At 40.9% G+C, this 21,329-nt stretch overlaps 1 protein-coding gene across 2 annotated transcripts in view; it reads right to left on the reverse strand.

Annotated features, from left to right (window-relative positions):
- The window catches only part of CRYBG1 (crystallin beta-gamma domain containing 1), a 213,325-nt gene extending 193,797 nt beyond the window's left edge, over positions 1-19,528 (reverse strand). For both annotated transcript variants that reach the window (XM_059941485.1, XM_059941484.1), the window contains exon 1: positions 19,350-19,528. In XM_059941485.1, the coding sequence (XP_059797468.1) occupies positions 19,350-19,522 (173 nt within the window). In that variant the 5' untranslated portion in view covers positions 19,523-19,528. The remainder of the gene's footprint in view (positions 1-19,349) is intronic.
- Positions 19,529-21,329: the final 1,801 nt, after the last annotated feature.

A 21,329-nucleotide genomic window follows, 5' to 3' on the forward strand; every position in this document is an offset into this window, starting at 1 on the left:
TCTGGGAGAACCATCTCCTAGGAACCATCCCTCAGTTAAACTAGCTTTCCCTGGATATGGTTTTTAACATTTGGGATCGGCTGGTGTGTAAATGTTGGAGATAACATTTGTATTTGTTTATGTCCTTCAACCTCCCCAATAGCAAGCTGGAATCTGTAGACAAACAGAATATAAAATCTGGAAAGAGGCTGATTAAAATCCCTTCATCATCCCACTGGTTCATTTTTCATATTTGAGGGAACTGAGCTCCAAAGAGATGAAATGATTTGCCTAAGGCAACACAATCAGAAACGGCTGAACCAGGAGCAGAATTTAGATATTTTGGCCACAAGTTCAGGGCTGAAGACACTATGCCTCAAACCTGTAAAGAAAGTAGTATGCTATTTTATGAAGTCAAAAGATACTTTATGACTACGCAGAAGCCAGACACAGAAATTTTCTACATTTTTTCCCCAAATTTTTGTCGTTAGTAAAGGCTTCTAGGCTGCAAATAGGACTGTCTGCACATTCCTCAGTTGAATTTTATGATCCTATGCTGCATTAGTGAAATGACGATCAAACATAAAGACACAGATGTATACATCTTAAGAGACTCCTCAAAACAGCATTTATATGATTCACCCTTCATGTTATATGTCTAAGTTAAACGCATAACTCTTAAAGTTTCCTTCTTTTCCCTTTTGCAGCTGCGCAAGATGTACAAGCTTCCTACTCATAAGAGGTATAGAAACTCTAACCTTACCAACCTACCTCATGACTTTGATGGCTCTCTACTTTTCATCAAGGTACACTCTCATTGAAAAGGGTAGAAATAACTACTTATCATTAGAACCAACTCAGTTTCTGTATGCCTTACACACTGCTGTTTACTGTACTTAAACCTTAACCAACTTTCCTGGAAAATGATCAACTCAAATACATAAGTCAGAGGACTTAGACAAGAACAAACCTTATGATGGAAGACCAAATTCACCCCCTCCTACTATAAATGAGGAACCTAAGCTCCAGGAAAGACAACTGATTTTACTGAATTAACATAGCCAATAAGTAGAGATCCAAGTCTTCAGATTTCTGCTTTGGCTCTTTCCCCAAATTGTTATTAATCTCCTTTTTTTAAAAAATTCATCTACATGACTGGTACAAAAATACAAAGATTGTGATAGAAACAGCTACATTCTCCTCTCTGTGCTAATAAACCATCAGACTCCTTTAGGTGGCTAGTCCGTCGGCCCTCTGATCCACCACCAGGCTTCAATGCTCAGGGAAGTTGACTGCAGCTACTCTGGGTTCCTGTCCATGCCCAAGCCTTGGCTTTGGGGCTACAGAATCTCTTGATAATTCACATCACAAGTTCCCAAATGAAATTACCCTAGGGATATTTTTATTTGTTAAATATTTGAATTTCCTAAATACATTGTGTTCAATGATACTCAAATTTCCACTTAGGGAAAAAACACAACTGAAGGTGTGTGTTCGGACTTGAACATGAGTAGCTCTGATGGGAAAGGTGTCTGGTGGAGTAATAACTTCTGAGATTTTGCTCCACTGAAGTTGCACAAGTCAGGACAGTGTCTTTGGTTATCCAACTCCAAACACTGAAAGGCCCTAGAGACAACTGTCTTTCAAAAGAGCATACAACAGGTAAGAGTCAAACTTGATGATTCAACAGCCATCCATTTGTGTGCCTAACAAAAATCCATTATTTTCTATATATAGAATTTTGTTAGAAATGTTATCTTAGAAATTTAATATTTATAATGGTGTAATCTTGGGCTTCCCTGGTGGTGCAGTGATTAAGAATCCGCCTGCCAATACAGGAGACAGGGGTTTGAGCCCTGGTCTGGGAAGATCCCACGTGCCGCGGAGCAACTAAGCCCATGCGCCAGAACTACTGAGCCTGTGCTCTAGAGCCTGCAAGCCACAACTACTGAGCCCGTGTGCCGCAACTACTGAAGCCCGCGTGCCCTAGAGCCCCTGCTCTGCAACAAGAGAAGCCACTTCTACGAGGAGCCCGTGCACCGCAAGGAAGAGCAGCCCCCACTCGCCGCAACTAGAGAAAGCCCACGCGCAGCTCCGAAGACCCAACGCGGTCAAACATAAATAAATAAATAAATAAATAAATATATTTTTTTAAAAGTGCAATCTTTAAGTAGAATGTAAGGATAATGTCTTACTCCACTAATCAAATAAATATTTTTCAATTTCCTCTTCTACTTGAATATCATTTTATTCCATTAACTTGACCATGTTAAATTAAAAAAGGGAAGAAAAAGAAAGCACATCACAAAAACCAATAAAGCTACAAACATTTTTTTCTCTATCTACCCTGCTGGGATATCTGTGACGCTAGAGTGGAAAGAGCACTGGCTACAATTCTGGAGTCCTGGGATATAGTGCTCACTTTCATTAAAAAACTTCATGCCTCCATTGCTTAATCTGTTAAATGGAGACAACCAGACCTAACTACTTAGAATTATGTGGGAATCCCATATGAGCTTCCTCTGTGAAATACGCTGCATCTGTAAGAGAAAGGCAACCGGTTGGCAGTGGCTGAGGAGGAAATACGGGTGTGTCCATCCAGCTACCACAATTCCCACAGGCATTTAGGTGGCACAGACTGAAGGGATAGGGGAAGATAGCCGAGAGGGAGGGGCCATGCAGAGCAGCACCCGGATCCACAGAGTCCCCACTTTCACCTCGTCACTTTGCACAGGGACATGGATGGGAGTGCCCCGTACCAGCTTCAGACCAGAATTCCGAGATGGGGAGGAATGGACACGGAGGAGATTAGGATGGAGAAAAGATAGGGAAAAGCGAATACTGCCATGTATCCACTCAGTTTTGAAAAGACCAAAGGAAAAGGGAAAATAATTTACAAGTCTTCCAGAAAAGAAGTGGGGAGAGCCAAGGGATGAGTCAAGGGGTGATGGGGTTTACGGAAAACCTCACAGTTCTCACCACACTTTTCACACACTGCTTCCAAGGAGCCTCTCAACAGCCTGGTGGGGAGCTAGGCAGGCTGGTATCATTCCCATTTTATTGATGAATACCCTGAGGCTCAAAGAGTTTAGATGATTTGCCCAAAGTTTTCTAATTTGGAACTGAGAAATACAGGATTAAGACCAAAGTCCTCTCATTCCTCTACTGCCGGGTTTTTGGTTTTGTTTTTTTCTTTTCTGCCATCACTGGTCATTACTAAATGGTGAGAATTTTATACATTGAATTTTAAGTGAATTATCCTTACTCTATACCTGGGGTAGAATATATTCATAGCAATTCACATTTCTAAGAGCATGAAATATAATGTGAATATCAAATCAACAAAGACATTTCCTAAAATACATAAAATTTATTTTTTAAAAGGGACTAGACTTTTGAGCAACCAGGTGAGTCCTTGGATAAGCCTCAATACTCCATGTCAGTCAGGGATCTGGTCAGTGATGACCCATTAGCCATGGATGACGTTATCATTCGACTGAAAAGATTTGTGAACTAATAACAGCCCCTAGTAAGTTTGATGAACACTTTGGCATTTGTTCTGGAAAATTATAGACTCTAAGATTTCGAAATGAAGCAAAAGTAAATGAAGTTAACCGTTTGCTAGGTGCTTTGCTTTTCATTTAAAGACTAAGAAAGTTATCACTCACATATGGAGGAATTCCAAACGCATGGCATCTACTCAGCTCACAAAATCCTAAGTGTGCTTTCTATAAGGAAGAGGTCATAAGAAACATGTAGATGAAGAAGGAATATATTGGGTTGGCCAAAAAGTTCCATAACATCTTACGGAAAAACCCGAACAAACTTTTTGGCCAACACAGTGTAAGTGGATATAGAAGGCTGTAAATATGAATATGCAAACTGCCAAGAACAGGAGGAAAAATATAAGGGGTGAGCCACAAAATCCCAGAATGAAAATGAATCAACCGAGCCAATAATATCCAAATGCAACATGAGAACTGGAAACATTTGGCAGCTAAGATATCCTCCTTATCTTTTAAGTACAGGCATTTTCAACACAGGGCATGGAAGACTTTATTGCCCCATTCTCTCTGTTCCAAAAGCAATTTGCTTATATCTCTATGAGAGTAATTTAATTCAATCTAGCACCAGCTTGGTCCTGATCTAATTGAACTTCCCTACCCTATTCTGAATGGTCTTTTACCTTTCTGCAGTGCAAAGACCCTAACTTAAAATATAATAAAAAGAACATACCACTCAGATTTATATGATGTCAGGCAGGATCCCAGCAGGGAACAGATGGCACACACAGAAGAGATGACTGAAAAGTGTTTAAAGAACTATTTACAAGATGTGGGAAGGTGAAGGAAAATCAATAAAGGGCAGTGGAGCAGCCCAGGGCTCCTAACAGCAGGAAATCATTACTACCTCTAGACAGATAGGCAAGGGGAGGGCGTGAGTACTGGAACTGGCAAGATCCGAGCTGTAGAAGAGGCTGTAGCTTTCAGCAGAGTAACAAAACCACTACCACACTCCAGTGTCACCTCCTGCTCCTGCCCTCTCCTCCAAAGCCTCCCATTGGCTGAATCCAGCTAGAAACCAGAGGGCAGGAGAGCTTGGTCCACACAGACTATAAATAAGCTCTCAGGAGCACAGAGGAGGGTGGAGAGTGGATCTGGAAGGGCAAACAGAGAATATCCAGAGACTGAGGTTTCACACAGAGATGTTCACTGTAGCATTACTACTAATAATGAAAAATCAGAAAGAACCTAAGTGTCCAGCAATAGGGGAATGAGTAAGAAAATTATTTTACATATTTTAACGACATGAGAATATGCTTATGTTATAACGCTAAGTGAAAATAAAACAGGACACAAAAGGCATCTAATGCTGCCTTTGAAATTTCATCTTTAGTGCCAAATTATATGAAAATATGCACAGAAAAAGAACAGAAAGTGTTATTCATAAATAGTTATTAAAGCTGCCAAAATAGCTAAAGCAAATGTAGTCTACATCAACAAATAAAACGAGAGTCTCAATCATAAAAGAACAGTCCCTTCGAAGGTTCACTACTCCGACCACTTCCATAGAACTGGACAGGGCATTTGAAAAGTGGTATCAACCAATCAACCCTTTTCAGGGAAGATAAAATGATACTTTTGGGGTCTGGAATCCAACTCATGTGAAGAACATGAGAATAAACTGGGCACATTTCTCTCTTACTTTCCATAGTTCATATCATATTTTCCTCCACCTCCCCAACCCCAACCAGCAGCTCTTTAAACAAGGAATATAGAGAAGTCTGTATAATGATCACTTGAACCACTAAAAAGATTATGCCTCCCTCAACCAATATGTCCTTCAAAATAAAAACAATTCTAAACTCTAAAACAAAATTTTAATATTCTGAAATAACATAAAACTTCCGGGCATATTTTGAATTTTTTCTCTTTCTCATCCCTCCCTGCTTTGCTAATATTGTAAGCACATGCTTAATTTACCAAGTAAGTAATCTAGCACTGAGCACAGATATGAGTACATATGTGTGTATACACACATACATGCATGCATACATGCACACTGAGTACATATAGGTACATATATGTGTGTGCATATAAAGACACACACTGAGTGTGTGTATATATACACACACATACATGCCAGCACTAAGTACTTTACACATATATATGTCCATAGAATAGATGGATAGAACATTATCAAGTGGTCTTTGGAATTCCTTTAGCAGTATCAATGTTGAGACCTCTCAAACATCATAAATCCTTCATCCCCCGTGAGTCTTAAGTTCCTGTATCTCTCAGCCTCTGTCTTGTGCATGTTTGAACATTTATTCTTCTACCTTATTATAATGGCAAATGGGCAACTTTTCATTTTAATGGTGAGTATTGCACAGTCTTCAGAGATAGGAGAATGAGACTCAGTTTCCCAACAATAGAGCTTGAACTGGTTTGCCAGCCCATACCCCAGGGCCTCACACACAGCAGGTGTCCATATATGTTAAATAAGTGAATCACATCGGTGCACTTTCACTCTCACATTTACTTACCTTCCTGAGTGTGACAGACACAGACACCAAAGACCATACAGTAAGACCGCTTTTGATAGAGATAACATCTGCTCAGTTGCTTGAGTCACATGAAAGAAGCAAACCTGATGCTTCAATTACCATTATCACTGGATAATTGTTTTTAAAATTGGAGAAAGTCTATAATAAGCAGAACTGAGCAGAGAGTGTGGTGCAAGATAAACTAGCAAATTTCCAGTTGTACTCTGGAAATTAGGCAGTATTAATGACTATAGTAATTTATGCTTTAAAATAACTGCAATAAATCTAAGCACCAGAGCAGAAGTTTTAGCCTAGTATAATGGAAAAAGAAATTCACTCTCTTCTATGACCTATTGTAAGTTAGTTTTGTGCATATAATAATACTCATAGAAATTAATGAACATTCTTAAATGTAATTTTAAGAATAACTCAAACACATAAAAGTCAAAATTCAATTTTCAGAGAAATGAGCACTAAAGACAAACTTGCTAGCTCCTATAAAAAGATTATTTAAAGGGTTTTCATAATCCTTTTACATCAAATCCTCTAGATCTACATCTTTCAAGCCAACAGTATTTCCTATAAATTCAGAGTTTTGGTCACCAGCATTTTCTTTCCTCTTCTAGGGCTATGATTAATCTTTGTGCAGAGTGAAAAATCTTCAACATTTTTCACCTTAGATTCCTTCGCATACTCTGTGAATCATCTCAGCAACAGGTAAAGACTTGGTGGCTTTGAGAGTAGATTGGAAATCAGGTGCAACAAGTTTAGCTAACACTTCAGGGACTGAGTCACTGATTCTCGGCAGTATTACCTCAAGTCAAATGTTCCCAGGAAAACAAGAATGCCTCATGGACTTCCCAGCACACATGAATTCTTCATTCTTGGATATTCTCCTTCTCTAAATAGGACGTGGTAGTGTGCAGATAATTAAAAAGGAGAAATGCATCTTTCCTGGTCTTTGAAAGGGTGATTGCTCTGAGAGTAAATGGATAAATACATTTCTGTTGGATGCTTCTGTTCTTTAACTACCACACACACACACACACACACACACACACACAAACACACACTCATTCACACATTCTACCAACTGCTCATCCAATCAGCTTTAGTTTTCTCATGGTGTGGTGAAAATATTATGAGCTCTGGAGTCTGAAAGACCTGGGTTCAAATACTGTTCTGTCATTTACCAGTTAAATCAGCTTGGGCAAGCTACTTCCCCTCTTTCAGGTTCATGTGTTCTCAATTGTAAAAATGGGGGTAAAATCACCTACTTAGCAGAGCTATTATGAAGATTAGATGAGATACACTGAATATAAAGGCAACTGTCACATAATAGGTGATCAACAATTCGTGCCCTTTCATCTATTTTTTTTTTTTTTTTTTTCTTTTTGGCTCGTGGGCTCTAGAGCGCAGGCTCAGTACCCGTGCGCATGGGCTCAGTTGCTCTGCGGCATGTGGGATCCTCCCGGACCAGGGATCGAACCCGTGTCCCCTGCATTGGTTGGCGGACTCCCAACCACTGCGTCACCAGGTAAGTCCCCACCTATGTATTCTTGAGAAAAGTTTCTTATGTTAACTTATAGGAGAGGTTGGGAATTATTAGGCTGAGGAGACTTCCCCTCCTCCATTCCCCACCTCCATACCCATTTTCCTCAGAAAACAGCCCAAACCCATCTGGCTGTCCTTTGCTCTTTGTTGATCAGTTCTTGGGTGGCCTGAAGGTAAAAATTGGTGCTCCCCTTTGTTTAACATCTGCTGGCTTTGTAAATTCGTGGAATTGTAACCAGAGTATGATTACACACACAGAAAGCAACCAGGAGTCCTGTAGTGAGCAAGGAAGTCGATGCATAAATGCCTGAGGAGCTTCTCTGTGGGAAACTACATGATGAAGCAAACACAGCCTGAATGCATCAACAGTTATCACCTAGATCTAGGACTGATTGTTCCCTTATGGGCATAAAAAAGAGCTTTAAATAAAAGTGAAATAACAAGGAAGGATACAATTAAGCACCGGTAATGCACTAGCTACTATGACTTCTAGGTCAAAGTACTTGAAACTTCTTACAGGGTGAGATTAGGACAATCACAATATGCAAAGTGGTAAAAGTCAAAACTTTGAGCCAATGCCAGATATTCAGTCATACTTGTCATACTTCGCTTTTATCTTGAAAAAAAAATTCAAATTCTAGTTTTAGACTAATTTGTTTAAACATGTTTACTGACACATATGGGAATACAAATGTTCTTGTTTCCATCCAAAGTAGCCTCCAATGAAGGATTCCTGATGGATAATTGAGTCTATTCCAGACAAAATTGTTTTGGGGAGTTAATAGTAAAAGAGAATAGTTTTGTAACCCCACCTTGGAACAACTACATTTTGTTTTGCATATAATAACAGCAAAATAATATTTCTTGCAGATAATAGCAACCACTTAGTTCTCAGGAGGGGAACAGTGGGGAAGCAAGCCAACCTTTGCTAGTAGAGCCAAGAACGGCTGGCAAGGCCTGGGGCAGCCTCCCCTGCACAGGCTTGAAAAGGGCCAGTTCTTAGGTTCGCACATGGCACTCATGATAAAGGAGACACATACAGTGTAAACTGTATGTCAACATCAGTGTCAACAGTTTGGTTCTACTGTCAACTTTTTCAAATAGCAGAGGCAAAAACAATCAAGCTGTGCTTTCATAGAATATTTATGAAATTCATCAGTATTATGAAAACATTTAAATGACAGATCATAAATAAAATATATCCCCTGTCTCAGCACCATTATTATGTCAGGCCCCATAAAAGGAATTCTTGAATGGGTACAATATGGATAGACTCTATAATTTTATTTTATTTTATTTATTTATTTTTTGGATAAAACAACAGAAATTTATTTTCTCACAGTTCTGGAGGCTAGAAGTCCAAGACCTAAGTGTCGGCAGGGTTGATTTTCCTGAGGCCTCTCTCCTTGGCTTACAGACAGCTGCTCTCTTGCTGCCTCTTCACATGGTTGCTCCTCTGTGCATACATGCCCCTGGTGTCTCTCTGTGTATCCTAATCTCCTCTTCTTATTATGACACCAGTTAGACTTGACTGGGGCCCACCCTAATGGCCTCATTATTTAACTTTATCTCTTTAAAGTCCCTCTCTCCAAATACAATCACATTCTGAGGTATTGGAGTTTAGCGCTTCAGTTATGAATTTTAGGGGGACACATTCATATACTCTATAATTTTTTTTTCATTTTATTTATTTATTTATTTATGGCTTCATTGGGTCTTCCTTGCTGCGTGCGGGCTTTCTCTAGTTGTGGAGAGCAGGGGCTACTCTTCGTTGCGGTGCGCAGGCTTCTCATTGTGGTGGCTTCTCTTGTTGCGGAGCACAGGCTCTAGGCACATGGGCTTCAGTAGTTGTGGCACGCAGGCTCAGTAGTTGTGGCTTGCGGGCTCTAGAGCGCAGGCTCAGTAGTTGCGGCGCATGCACTTAGTTGCTCCGCGGCACGTGGGATCTTCCCAGACCAGGGATCGAACCCGTGTCCCCTGCATTGGCAGGCGGATTCTTAACCACTGCACCACCAGGAATTCCCTACTCTATAATTGTAAAGACCATTTTATTATTATAAAATATGAGTTGTACAAACTTTAAACATTTTTTGAAAACATGAATTAAGATATTTTGTGTGTGTGTTTTGTTTGTTTGGGTTTTGGGTTTTTTTGTTTGTTTTTTGTTTTTTAGGTAGTAGGTGAAGTACTAATTATAGCAGGAACTCTGAAAGTATTCAGTATGTCAGTAACCAGACTATAGTGCATATTCCAGCTGAATAACGAATAACTCAATCTGGGGATCAGACAGTCTCATAGTTGTTGGTTTATGAATCTAGGCAAAGATTTCCCAGAGAAGAGTCATCAGGAAGTTAGATGAGTCAGTTGGGCTCCTGCCAGAGTTGTGTAGAGGCCAGGAATGGAGCAGTACAGTCTATAACCCAAGAGAATCCAAAAGAACAGCTGAGCAGAAACCAGAAAACATGGTTTTAGTTGCACTTCCCCATTTGCATTGCATTCTTTGAACTTCAATTTCCTCATCTATAAAATGAGGGTCTGGGCTTACTGCACAGAGCTATTACGAGCCTCATGAGGGATAAAATACCAGCAGTAGTTTATACTCCTTGAAGTGTAAGGTCAACATAAGGTGAAACTTGTATTCGTTAACAGGGAACCCTCAATGATAAATCAGCAAGTAAAACCAAAGGATTCAAGCAGCAGGACCTCTAGAGACCTAAGTGAGAGTTACTCCTTGAGAAATTCTGACACCCCACTTAGCCTGAGCAGCAACTGTAAATTGTGAGGGCCATCTAGCTAGCCACTTATATCTGACTTTGCATTCTACTGCCTGGGCCAAGACTGTGGGGGAAGAAGAAGGGTGTACCAACCAGGTTCCCTTCCAGGTCATGCTGTTTCCTGACGAAGCTTGGGCAGAAGCCCCAGACTAAGGATCTAGACACGGATACTTTTGGATATAACATACACTTTAGAATTTCTGCCTTAAAATTGTTTTTTCTGGGCTTCCCTGGTGGCGCAGTGGTTGGGAATATGCCTGCCAATGCAGGGGACACGGGTTCGAGCCCTGGTCCGGGAAGATCCCACATGCCGCGGAGCGACTAAGCCCAGGAGCCACAAATACTGAGCCTGCGCGTCTGGAGCCTGTGCTCCGCAACAGGATAGGCCGCGACCGTGAGAGGCCCGCGCACCACGATGAAGAGTGGCCCCCGCTCACCGCAACTGGAGAAAGCCCTCGCACAGAAACGAAGACCCAACACAGCCAAAAATAAATATATATATATATAAATTAATTAATTTAAAAAAAAAAAGTTTAAAAAAAAAATTGTGTTTTCTTCCAAGAATTTAACACATTGTATTTTAATATATTTAAATAGTTTTTCTCTTCACTAATTAATACAGAAATTGTTTAGTGCCAAAAATTAACTTGTTTTCCTATGTATATTATAATTCCTGCAGGTGAAATCTACAGCCTAAATACACTCACTGGGGGAATACAAAGAAGGTAGCATTAACCACAGTGCTTTCAATTTGCAGTGATAAACTGCAGGACTCAAGACCACCAGCTGGAGAACCCTAGCCCCAACCATAATGAACTCCCTGACGGTCAAATTACCATGCCCCTCTGTGCCTCATTCTTCCTCAAAATAGGAATAATATTGATAATATTACCTACCTCTCAGGGATGTTATGAATTAACTGTAGTGAGTTAATAGTTGTAAAGTACTTAGAACAGTGTCTGACAGACACAGTGTATGTTAAATAAACTGCATTTTTCAACGAAATCTTGATGGAAAACAATGTTTTCACAGACATGGTCTTAAGTTATTATAAATCAAATGCCTCCTGTATTTTCTTGTCTTACTCATAGCACATGTTATTTTGCCTCTTGACCCCAACTTCACGATAAAAAACTATCCAACTAGAGAACCAAACTACAAACCAATATTTTGCCAAGCTTAACAGTAACTTACTTTTACTCATTTAACTTCCATACAGGGGAAGTTAAAAAAACGAAAGGCACTTGTTAATTCTGTGTTGCATTTTTCTGTGTTAGCTACAGGTTCAACCTGTCCTCGTCTTGTCTATAACTTGTAGATGAGAGAAACTGGGACACCACAAACGGACTTAGGATTCTCTGCCTCACTTGTGTGTCTCGGGGTCTCCTGGTACTCTGTCAAAATGATCCCTTGTTATGATGTTTCTCTGTCATTGCTTCACTCCCATTGAATAGGCCAATCCAGGAGACACACAGTGCTGTAAAGACAGCACTAAGCAAGGGCTCATTTTCTAGCATGAAGGCGTCTCATAAACCTGAACCCACAGAGGTATTTTGATGAGGCATTTGCATTGGCCCAGTGCAGCTGTGTTTTAAGGGAGCAATAAGTGAGCTAATGAGACTTATAAACAATTGACTGGCCTTTCTTGCCAAAATCCCCACAAGTGTCAGATATTTATACATACCTTATCTTGAAAACTCACTTTGGGACAAGATATTGAATTCACATTTCAATCCTCTCTTGGGTAAAAGTCCAGAATTCATTTTTCAAAAGTGAATATATGAAAAGACACCTGTTGGATATGCCAGGAAATTTGGTATGAAAATAAAGATAGGTTGCTCTTAAGGAAGAACATCTTGCTTTTAGAACACAGGCAATGCTGGACTCTTCCTGAAAGAGACTCCAGAATCATTCTGACGGAGGTTGAGTAGACAACAAGTTAGCTGTGTACCCTAAATAACAATTCTCTTTGGATCTGTAAATCTATCTAAAAAATGTCAAGAACCACTCATTTTCAGCCTGTAATTTTAGAGTATTAATGTCATGTTTACCTATAATTTCAGCGAAGGTTTTCAAATCAATATATCACAATTGAAGCCCAATCTTTATTCCTAGGTGCCAAAATGTGATAGAATAGCTGAGATAATCTAAGGCTCTAGATATTTTAAATAGAAAATTATTTATGCATAATCCTGAACACATGATTCTCTTTGTTTTAAATGTCACTGAGAAAATAAAAGTTTCCGTGATTTTTCTTTATGTCCAGTATTGGATATAGTTTAAAATGATCATAATCTGAAGAAGATTTAGAGCCTTTGATGATCTCTATATGAGAGAATAAAAATTCTCATTAATTATTCAGTATGAGTAAAACTTCTTCAGGAGAGAAAAAATGTTCTGCTCCTTCAAGGTAATCCTTCTTCTGACCTCAATGCATTTGATTAAATTTTTTATTTCTGCACTTAATGCTACTTTATTCATCCACATGCCACTCCACTAGACTACAAGTATCTTAGGAGCAGAGGTTATCTCTAATTTCATTGTTCTTTTTCCCAGTGCCTGATACAGAATAAGTGCTCAGTAAGTGTTTGTAAGACATAAGAAACTTCTCTTTAAATTTTGATTGAGAATCATTTCAATAAGATACAGAAAGGAATTTGCTGCCATAGAATAATGTATCATTAATCCTAGAAAAATGATTCTGTAGGTCAAATTGCATTGCTTTTCATGAACAGGCTCTCTAGATCTTCTATACAGTAGCTAAAACATGAAAGGGAGATTAAACAATCATTTGATAAATTTTTCAAGGTAAACAGAAAAGCATACAGTTCAAGATTCAAATAATCTCACCAGACACAATTGTTTAAAATAACTAAATCACTTTTTTCTGCATGGACATTCCTAAACACAACCAACACCTTAGGTGAACTAAAAGTTAAGACAGATAAGTGTTTTTAATGTTCATAGTAAGATGGGCATTTTGAATGAATATTAGCAGTTAGAAAATAAATTTCAATATTGAATATCTTTGCTACATGGCTCTAATCATGCATGAATAGTAAAGCAGTGATTCGCTGTCTCATCCTTATAAATAAAATTTATAATTGAAAGCTACAGAAGAAAAAAGAAATAAACCTAAGCCCAGAAGAACTAAAGGTCTCCAAAAGTGTTCACATCACTTGGTTACGGACTAAGAAGATTATGACTAAAAGTGTAGAAATAGAGTGGATAAAGTAATATAATGACAGAGATAAGTGGCAAAGAATTATCCTATACTAAACTTAGACTCCAAAATCACTTCAGGAGAGGGATTTCCCTGGCGGTCCAGTGGTTAAAACTTTGCCTTCCAATGCAGGGGGTGTGGGTTCGATCCCTGGTTGGGGAACTAAAATCCCACATGCCTTGTGGCTAAAAAACCAAAACATAAAAACAGAAGCAATATTGTAACAAATTCAATAAAGACTTAAAAAAAAAATGGTCCACATTTTTTAAAAATCTAAAAAAACAAAACAAAACCAAAAAATCACTTCAGGAGAAATGCCTCTAAGTTCAACTATAAAGTTTATCTTTGGCTTCTTAAATCAGATATATTAAGACTTTTCAGTCATTGAATGCACAAAGAGCCGCACTTTTACAACTACAAAGGTACTTCCAGATACCCAAAGGTACTTCAAGTCTTGACAGACCTGGTTACAACTTCTCCTGGACTTCTGGAGTTGTTTGACTCCACATACAAAGTACAAAGGGATTTACGAATGCTACCACCATTACTATGCAGACAACGACAATTAACATCATCGCTGCCACAATCACTCCCACTCCCACCACCTTTCATCTGCCCAGCACCTGCTCTGGGCTGGGCCCTGGGCCAGGTGTTTTACATAGATAGTATTTAACTCTCAGAGAGCCCCAGAAGTGAAGTGCTATTGTCTCCATTTTACAGAGAAAGCTGAGGCTTAGCAAAACTTATCCAAATAGCAGAGACAAATTTGAAACTGAGTCTGTCCAACACCACAGTCTATGCCTTTTTCACTGCAGCGTGCTCTCAGAGCTATTTACTGAGCCTCTGTTATCTTCCAGGCACTGTGCTAGTCATTGTAAATATATATTTAGAAGTCTCCAAAACAATGCTAAGAGGTAGGTCGCAGATCACGAAACTGAAGTTAGAGCAGTAAAGAAACTTCCCCAGGAGCTCACCGCTAGTAAGTGACAGGGCTAAAATTTAAATTCCTGCTTTATCAGTGGTGAAACGACATAAACTTAAAATTTCAAACTCTTGCCTTTGGCATAAGCTAAATAAGGGAAATAACCCAGTATGTATTAACCAGTTTAGATGCAATATTAGGTAAAACAAACCTAGGCTCATCTAGCTATGTCCTTTATATTAGAAAATAATTAAACCTGTTCAGAGTTCTAAACACTAAACCAGCCACAAAAGACTGAAAACTAGAATCAATTAAGTCACGAAGACTAACACTCTACAGTTCCAGAATGCTTTCAAATAACATTTTCTTGTTCTTTTTCTCATGGAATAAAACAGTAGTTTATCCTCACAACACTCTAGTGATATAAACAGGGAGTAAGTTGTCTTCCCTTTATAGAAGGAAAAGGTCCATGCCAGGACAGAAAAACTAAGGGACTGCTGACAGTCCCAAAACTTGAACCCGTGTACCCTGAAATGAGAATGCTCTGCTCTCTGGCGCTGGCTGCATTTTTCCCTCCAAATGAAACCAGGTCTGCTGATTTTCAGAGGATTATGGAGCCCACCCATCACCTGAGTTTGGCTTCCCTGCAGAGAGCATTAACGCTAGCTTCTAGGTTTGGAGTTCAGTTCAGTTCGAGGGTGATCATTTTTAATTCACTGTACTGACCTTAGCGAAGAGCCCATTTCTAATCAAAATAACGCTGGATGTCTCGATTAGGGAGAATAAAAAGGAAGTACTATTTTCTAGCAGAAAATAAACACATGAAATTACTACTCAGAAGAAAGTATAGGGCTTCCCTGGTGGCGCAGTGGTTAAGAATCCGCCTGCCAATGCAGGGGACACGGGTTCGAGCCCTGGTCCGGGAAGATCCCACATGCCACGGAGCAACTAAGCTCGTGTGCCACAACTACTGAGCCTGCGCTCTAGAGCCCACGAGCCACAACTACTGGGCCCGCGTGCCACAACTACTGAAGCTTGCGCGCCTAGAGCCCGTGCTCCGCAACAAGAGAAGCCACCGCAATGAGAAGCCCACACACTGCAACGAAGAGTAGCCCCCACTTACTGCAACTAGAGAAAGCCCGTGCACAGCAACAAAGACTCAACACAGCCAAAAATAAATAAAATAAAATAAATTTATTAAAAAAAAAGAAAGTATAGGCAAGATACTAGTAAGAAAAAGGAGAAACAGTTCCCATTTATTGAGCACTCATAACGTTCCAGTCACTTTTCTGAGCACTTGACATGCATTAACTTACTTATTTTTTTTTTTAATTTATTTATTTATTTTTGGCTGTGTTGGGTCTTTGTTTCTGTGCGAGGGCTTTCTCTAGCTGTGGCAAGCGGGGGCCACTCTTCATCGCGGTGCGCGGGCCTCTCACCGTCGCGGCCTCTCTTGTTGCGGAGCACAGGCTCCAGACGCACAGGCTCAGCAATTGTGGCTCACGGGCCCAGTTGCCCCGCGGCATGTGGGATCTTCCCAGACCAGGACTCGAACCCGTGTCCCCTGCATTGGCAGGCAGACTCTCAACCACTGCGCCACCAGGGAAGCCCACTTATTTTTATAACAATGCTTATTATGTCCCTTTTATGGATGAGAAAACTGAAGCACAAAAAGGATAATAACTTGCCCAGGATGACACAGCTCAGTGTCACAGTAAGTAGAACAGGGATTTAAACCCAGATAGAGAATCCACACTCTGAATAAACTGTTTACAAAATGAAGTATAATTCAGTGGCTTCCCTGCTGGCTCAGTGGTTAAGAATCCACCTGCCAATGCAGGGGACACGGGTTCGAGCCCTGGTCCGGGAAGATCCCACATGCCGCGGAGCAACTAAGCCCGTGCACCACAACTACTGAGCCTGCGTTGAGCCCACAAGCCACAACTACGGAAGCCCACACGCCTAGAGCCCATGCTCCACAACAAGAGAAGCCACCACAATGAGAAGCCCACACACTGCAACGAAGAGTAGCCCCGCTCGTCGCAACTAAAGGAAGCCCGAGCACAGCAACAAAGACCCAACGCAGCCAAAAATAAATACATAAATAAAAAAATTTTTTTAAATGAAGTATAATTCAAAACCTAATAAATGATGGTGCCACTAATGGCTGCTAAGGAAAGTCTGGCCACAGCTCGCCATGCCCTCTCCACACACCAGTGTGGTCCCTCTGATGGCAAGAGAAGAATGGACAAGACAGGAGATGAGGCGGACCCAGAAGGGCGACGGCTCTATTTCTATGGAAAATAACATATTAACATGTTTACCAAAACCAAGCTGAAAAAAACCTCTAAGGGTGAATGTTAGGAAGAGAGGCAGCCATGTTCAAATTATTTTATGTAAAGAAAGCAAGCAATGGCCACTGAGTTTTAGAACATTACACTGAAAGTCACAAATATTTGCAGAATACAGAAATCTGACATCAATAAACTTTGAACCATCATTGGAGTGGTAAAAGCTCTTTTAGGAAGAGAAGCATTTTCCCCCTCCCCAACCCTGTTTTTTCCATTTCTCTCATTAGACCTTTGCATTTATAATAATGACGATGGTGGTGGTGGTGGTGGTGGTGATGGTTTTACATTTACTGAGTTTCTACTTTGTGTCCAGAAGTGTGATAAGAGTTTTACATTTAATAACATGAATTATCATGTGATATTCACGAGAGCCTTACAAAATTAGTATTACTCTTTTCTCCATTTTCCATATGAAGAAACTGAGACTCAGAAAGGTGAAGTAACTTGCGCAAGGTCACGCATCCAGGACATAAATTCACTTTCATTTGCTCTAAAAGCCCACAATATTAATCGTGTATGCCCAGCAGATAAGTGTGGCCATCTGACTGTCCCATCTTTATGTAGAAACAAAGGCCAAAGTGAGTGCTGCACATTCCAGCTGAGGTCCACCACCTCCAAATCCTGGACAGAAATGAACGTACAGGGCAGATGGCTCAAGAGAGCCACATTGGCCAAAGGTGGGCCAGAAACCTAAGTGTGCTTTAGCTGCTCTCTTTACTAGAAACAGGTACAATCTCTCAGAAGTAAACAAAATATTTATAAACATGATATAACTAGAAAAACATCCCAAAGACAGACCAGTAAGTTTAGTTCTCAGGACATTTGTTAGTACAAAGTTCATCATAGTTCTGAAGGAAAGAATGGAATGCTTCAAGACTGAACTAAAATACATGAAGCTCGAGGAGAGAAACAAAGACTCCTATTTTAAGTTTTAATCTAAAAAGTATTTGCGTTTGAATAAATTGTTTACAGCTGTGTATTATCTCATTTGATAGATACGAAATGATGCGACTAAGTCAGATAAGAACCACCACTATGGAAGTTTTTAAAATATTTACTGAGGTAATAGGAAAAATACTTTTATGTTGGATACATCATTATTAAGTAACATATTTTGTTAGAAATTTCAATTAGTAGTTAAGCACAGTAAGTCTTTATGTGGATAAAAAAATGTTCTATTACAACCAATTACTACTGGGAATGATAAATATGAGAAAAAATAAAATACCTTCTCTCTTAGCACGCCTCTCCCTATGCCCTCACACATACTCAGACTGCCCTGAACCACCTGTTCAGGAAGTACTTCTCAGAAAGTTCCATGTTCTTCCAAGTGTTGGTGATGCTCATAATGCACCTCTGCCTGGAACTTGTTGCTCCTCCCCTTTTCTGTCTGACTAAAGCGCTTCAGTCATCCTCCTCCAGGAAGCCTCCCTAGATCCCCTCCTCTATGCTAACATCTATCATAGCACTTATCCCACTGTTTACTTTCTGGGCTCCTCAAGACACTAAAAAGTCTTTGATGACAGAGACCACTCCCATTGTTTTTGATATCCCAGCACTTAGTTAATAAAATATTTGCTAAATGAATGAAAATATGTTGCAAATTAAGACTTACTTTAGAAACAAAGGAAAAATATTTCTACAATGCAAATCTTGCACAACATTATTCTCAATGTTCATAAAGGTGTGTTTTAAAAACACATACAGGATATACTGGATATTGCCAACTGTCCTTCATTTAAAATATTTCACACACCTGTACCCCATAAATATACTGTTACATCCAGTTGATTACTGTTCAACGAATGCATCAGTTCAGATAGTAGAATTGAATAATTATGCATAAAGGATAAAATCACAAAATCATGGTAAAGAATTTAAAAGCACAATGGCAGTTACACTTTGAATAACTAGGCGCTGCCTGGTTCTGCCACTTATTCCAATGGGGACAAGCCCTTCACCCTTTAGTCTCAGATTCTCCTCTTATAAAATGGGGGTAACCTTCCTCCCACTTCTTCCTCCATTCGGATCCTGTGAGGACAATGGAGATATAACAACTGCAAGAGTGGGAATCTCCACAATTACGGCACCACTATCAAGTCTTAACAGAATCCCCAGGTGGAGTTCCGATCATCGTTCGTTACGGTAATAACCCTTCACAACCCACATGCTCTCGTTAGCAAGTTGATAGTATAGACTCTGGTGTAGTCTTTGCCAGTCAAAATAAAGGCCACATGGGTGGGCACAAGTTCCTCTCGCTGAGCTCGGTCTGAGCCAGAAGCCGCGAGGAACCCGGTCACTCGCAGCGGCCACCACATTTCCCCCCCTGGAGCCCGTTACGCTCCTGCCGGGGGAAACGACCCTGGGCCTTTCCGCTTCTCCGAGAGGGGTCGAGCGGGCTGACGGTGGAGAGGACTCCAGGGTCAGCGCAGCAGGAGTAGAAAGGGGGCAGGAGGAGGTGAGACTGTTGGGGGGAGGGGGAGCTCGGCGAGGGGCTTACCTGGCCTCGCCGAGGGGCGCCGGGGGCGGGTGCGGAATGAACACCCCGCAGTCAGACCGCGGAGGCTGCTGTTTCTTCTTGGAGCGCCAGATACGGAAAGAGGCGTGCTTCTTGGGGGTCCTGGACGGACTGGACTCCCCGTGGTCGCCCTGAGGTGGCAGCGACAGTGGCATCTTCTCGTCTCCCTCCTCCTCCGGCTGCTTGGATGCTGCCGTCTCCGCCGCCCGGCCCTTGTGGAAGAACGCACCTGGACGCCAGCTGGCCCGCCTTTCCCAGCGCGCCGTCCGACCCCGCCCCCTGGTCGCGGGGCCGCAGCACAGCGCGCCCCCCCACCCCACCGCGGCGCGGAAGGCACGGGGCGGGAGCCCAGGTGAGGTGCGCGCGCCGGCTGCCCCAAGGTAGGGAGGACACGCCCCCGGGCCCGGGCCTCGAGGAGCGCGGCGGCCGCGGGACAGCGACACCTACTGGACGGCCTGGGAACCGCGTCTCCTGACGCTGCATCCTCTGCTCTGTGGTGGGAGCCAGAGTCGGGTCGGGTATTGACACCACCTCTGGCGCGTGTGCCATCGGTCGTCTGAGGAGTTGCTGGTCACTCTTGGCCTGCGCAAGGCTGGCACGAAGAATGCTTAGCCACGAGCCCCGCCTGAAGAAGGATGGGGGGAGGCGCATCCCGTGGCCGGGTTGCTCGGCGATTAGAACTAATCTACTCTGGCCTTTAGGTGTCTTGGGCAATGTCGTGTGAGGAGTGGCTTCTGTTCCTGTTTGTAATCACGGGTGCCAACTCCTCTCCTCTCCCTTCAAGAGTCTGAAAAATTAATTTGTACTTGCACCTCATAAAGCACGAGAGGATAAAAAACTGAAGGGAATGAGGCATATTCCCCAGTTCCCAAGGGCTTAATAGAGCCCTCATTGTGAATTAATGCCAGTCCCACAGGCCTCTCCGACATCTGCTTTACTGTTAATGATTTCCTGTTTTAACCTCACAATCCTGCTTAAATAGCAAAGGGGACTAATATTTAAGCAAAAGAAGTCCATGAGCAATTCACTTTGGGCATTATTGGAGTATAAAGTGCTCAAGAACCAAGTACTGCTTTAAAATTCAATGCAGTACAAGTCCCTCTAACACTGTAATACTTTCTTCTTTCTTTTCTCTTTGAAGACCCAACTTATTCATTCATTCATTCATTCATTCAAGGAACATTCATTTTTATTTAATTATTTTTATATTTACATTTCTATCGATGTAATCCTACATATAGTAAAAAAAAAAGCACAAACCATTAAGTATATAACTCAAATTTTTACATATTTATGTGGTTGTGGGTATAAAATGTTTTTAAAAAGGACAGTTGACATTGCCTTGGAAAATCCTTCTGTATGCGGATTTTAAATATACCATTATAAAAATATAGAACATTTCCCAAACTGCCCTAGTCCCTCTCCTGTCCCCTTCCACTGCCTTACCCCTCCCTTCTGTAAAAGTTTACCATTATTTCAATTTATATCACCAGAGATTAATTTTGACTCTTCTGGAACTTCACTGAAGTGGAATCACAAGATGTACCTCTTTGTCTCTGGTTTCTTTTGCTCAATATTAGTCTATGAGAATCATCCATATTGCTTCACATAGCAGTTTTTCATTTAAAAAAATTATTGTGTACTCTCCCATGATATAAATATACCACAATTCACTTGTCTATTCTACTGTGGATGGACATTTAGGTGTTTCCAGATTGGGGCTATTATGAATAAAGCTGGTGTGAACCTGTTTCACTATAAGCATCCATTTCTTTTGGATATGTACCCAGGAGCTCAGCCTCTGAGTAACACGGTGGGCATATGTTCAGCTTCAATCGATTTTGCCAAAAAAATTTCCAAAATGGTTGTATCAATTTATTCTCCTTTCAGCAATGTTTAAAACTTCCAGTTTTTCTATATTTTCATCAACACTTGATATCAATTTTTTAAATTTTAGCCATT

This window comes from Balaenoptera ricei, chromosome 12 (genome assembly GCF_028023285.1).
Source record: "Balaenoptera ricei isolate mBalRic1 chromosome 12, mBalRic1.hap2, whole genome shotgun sequence".
NCBI lineage: Eukaryota > Metazoa > Chordata > Mammalia > Artiodactyla > Balaenopteridae > Balaenoptera > Balaenoptera ricei.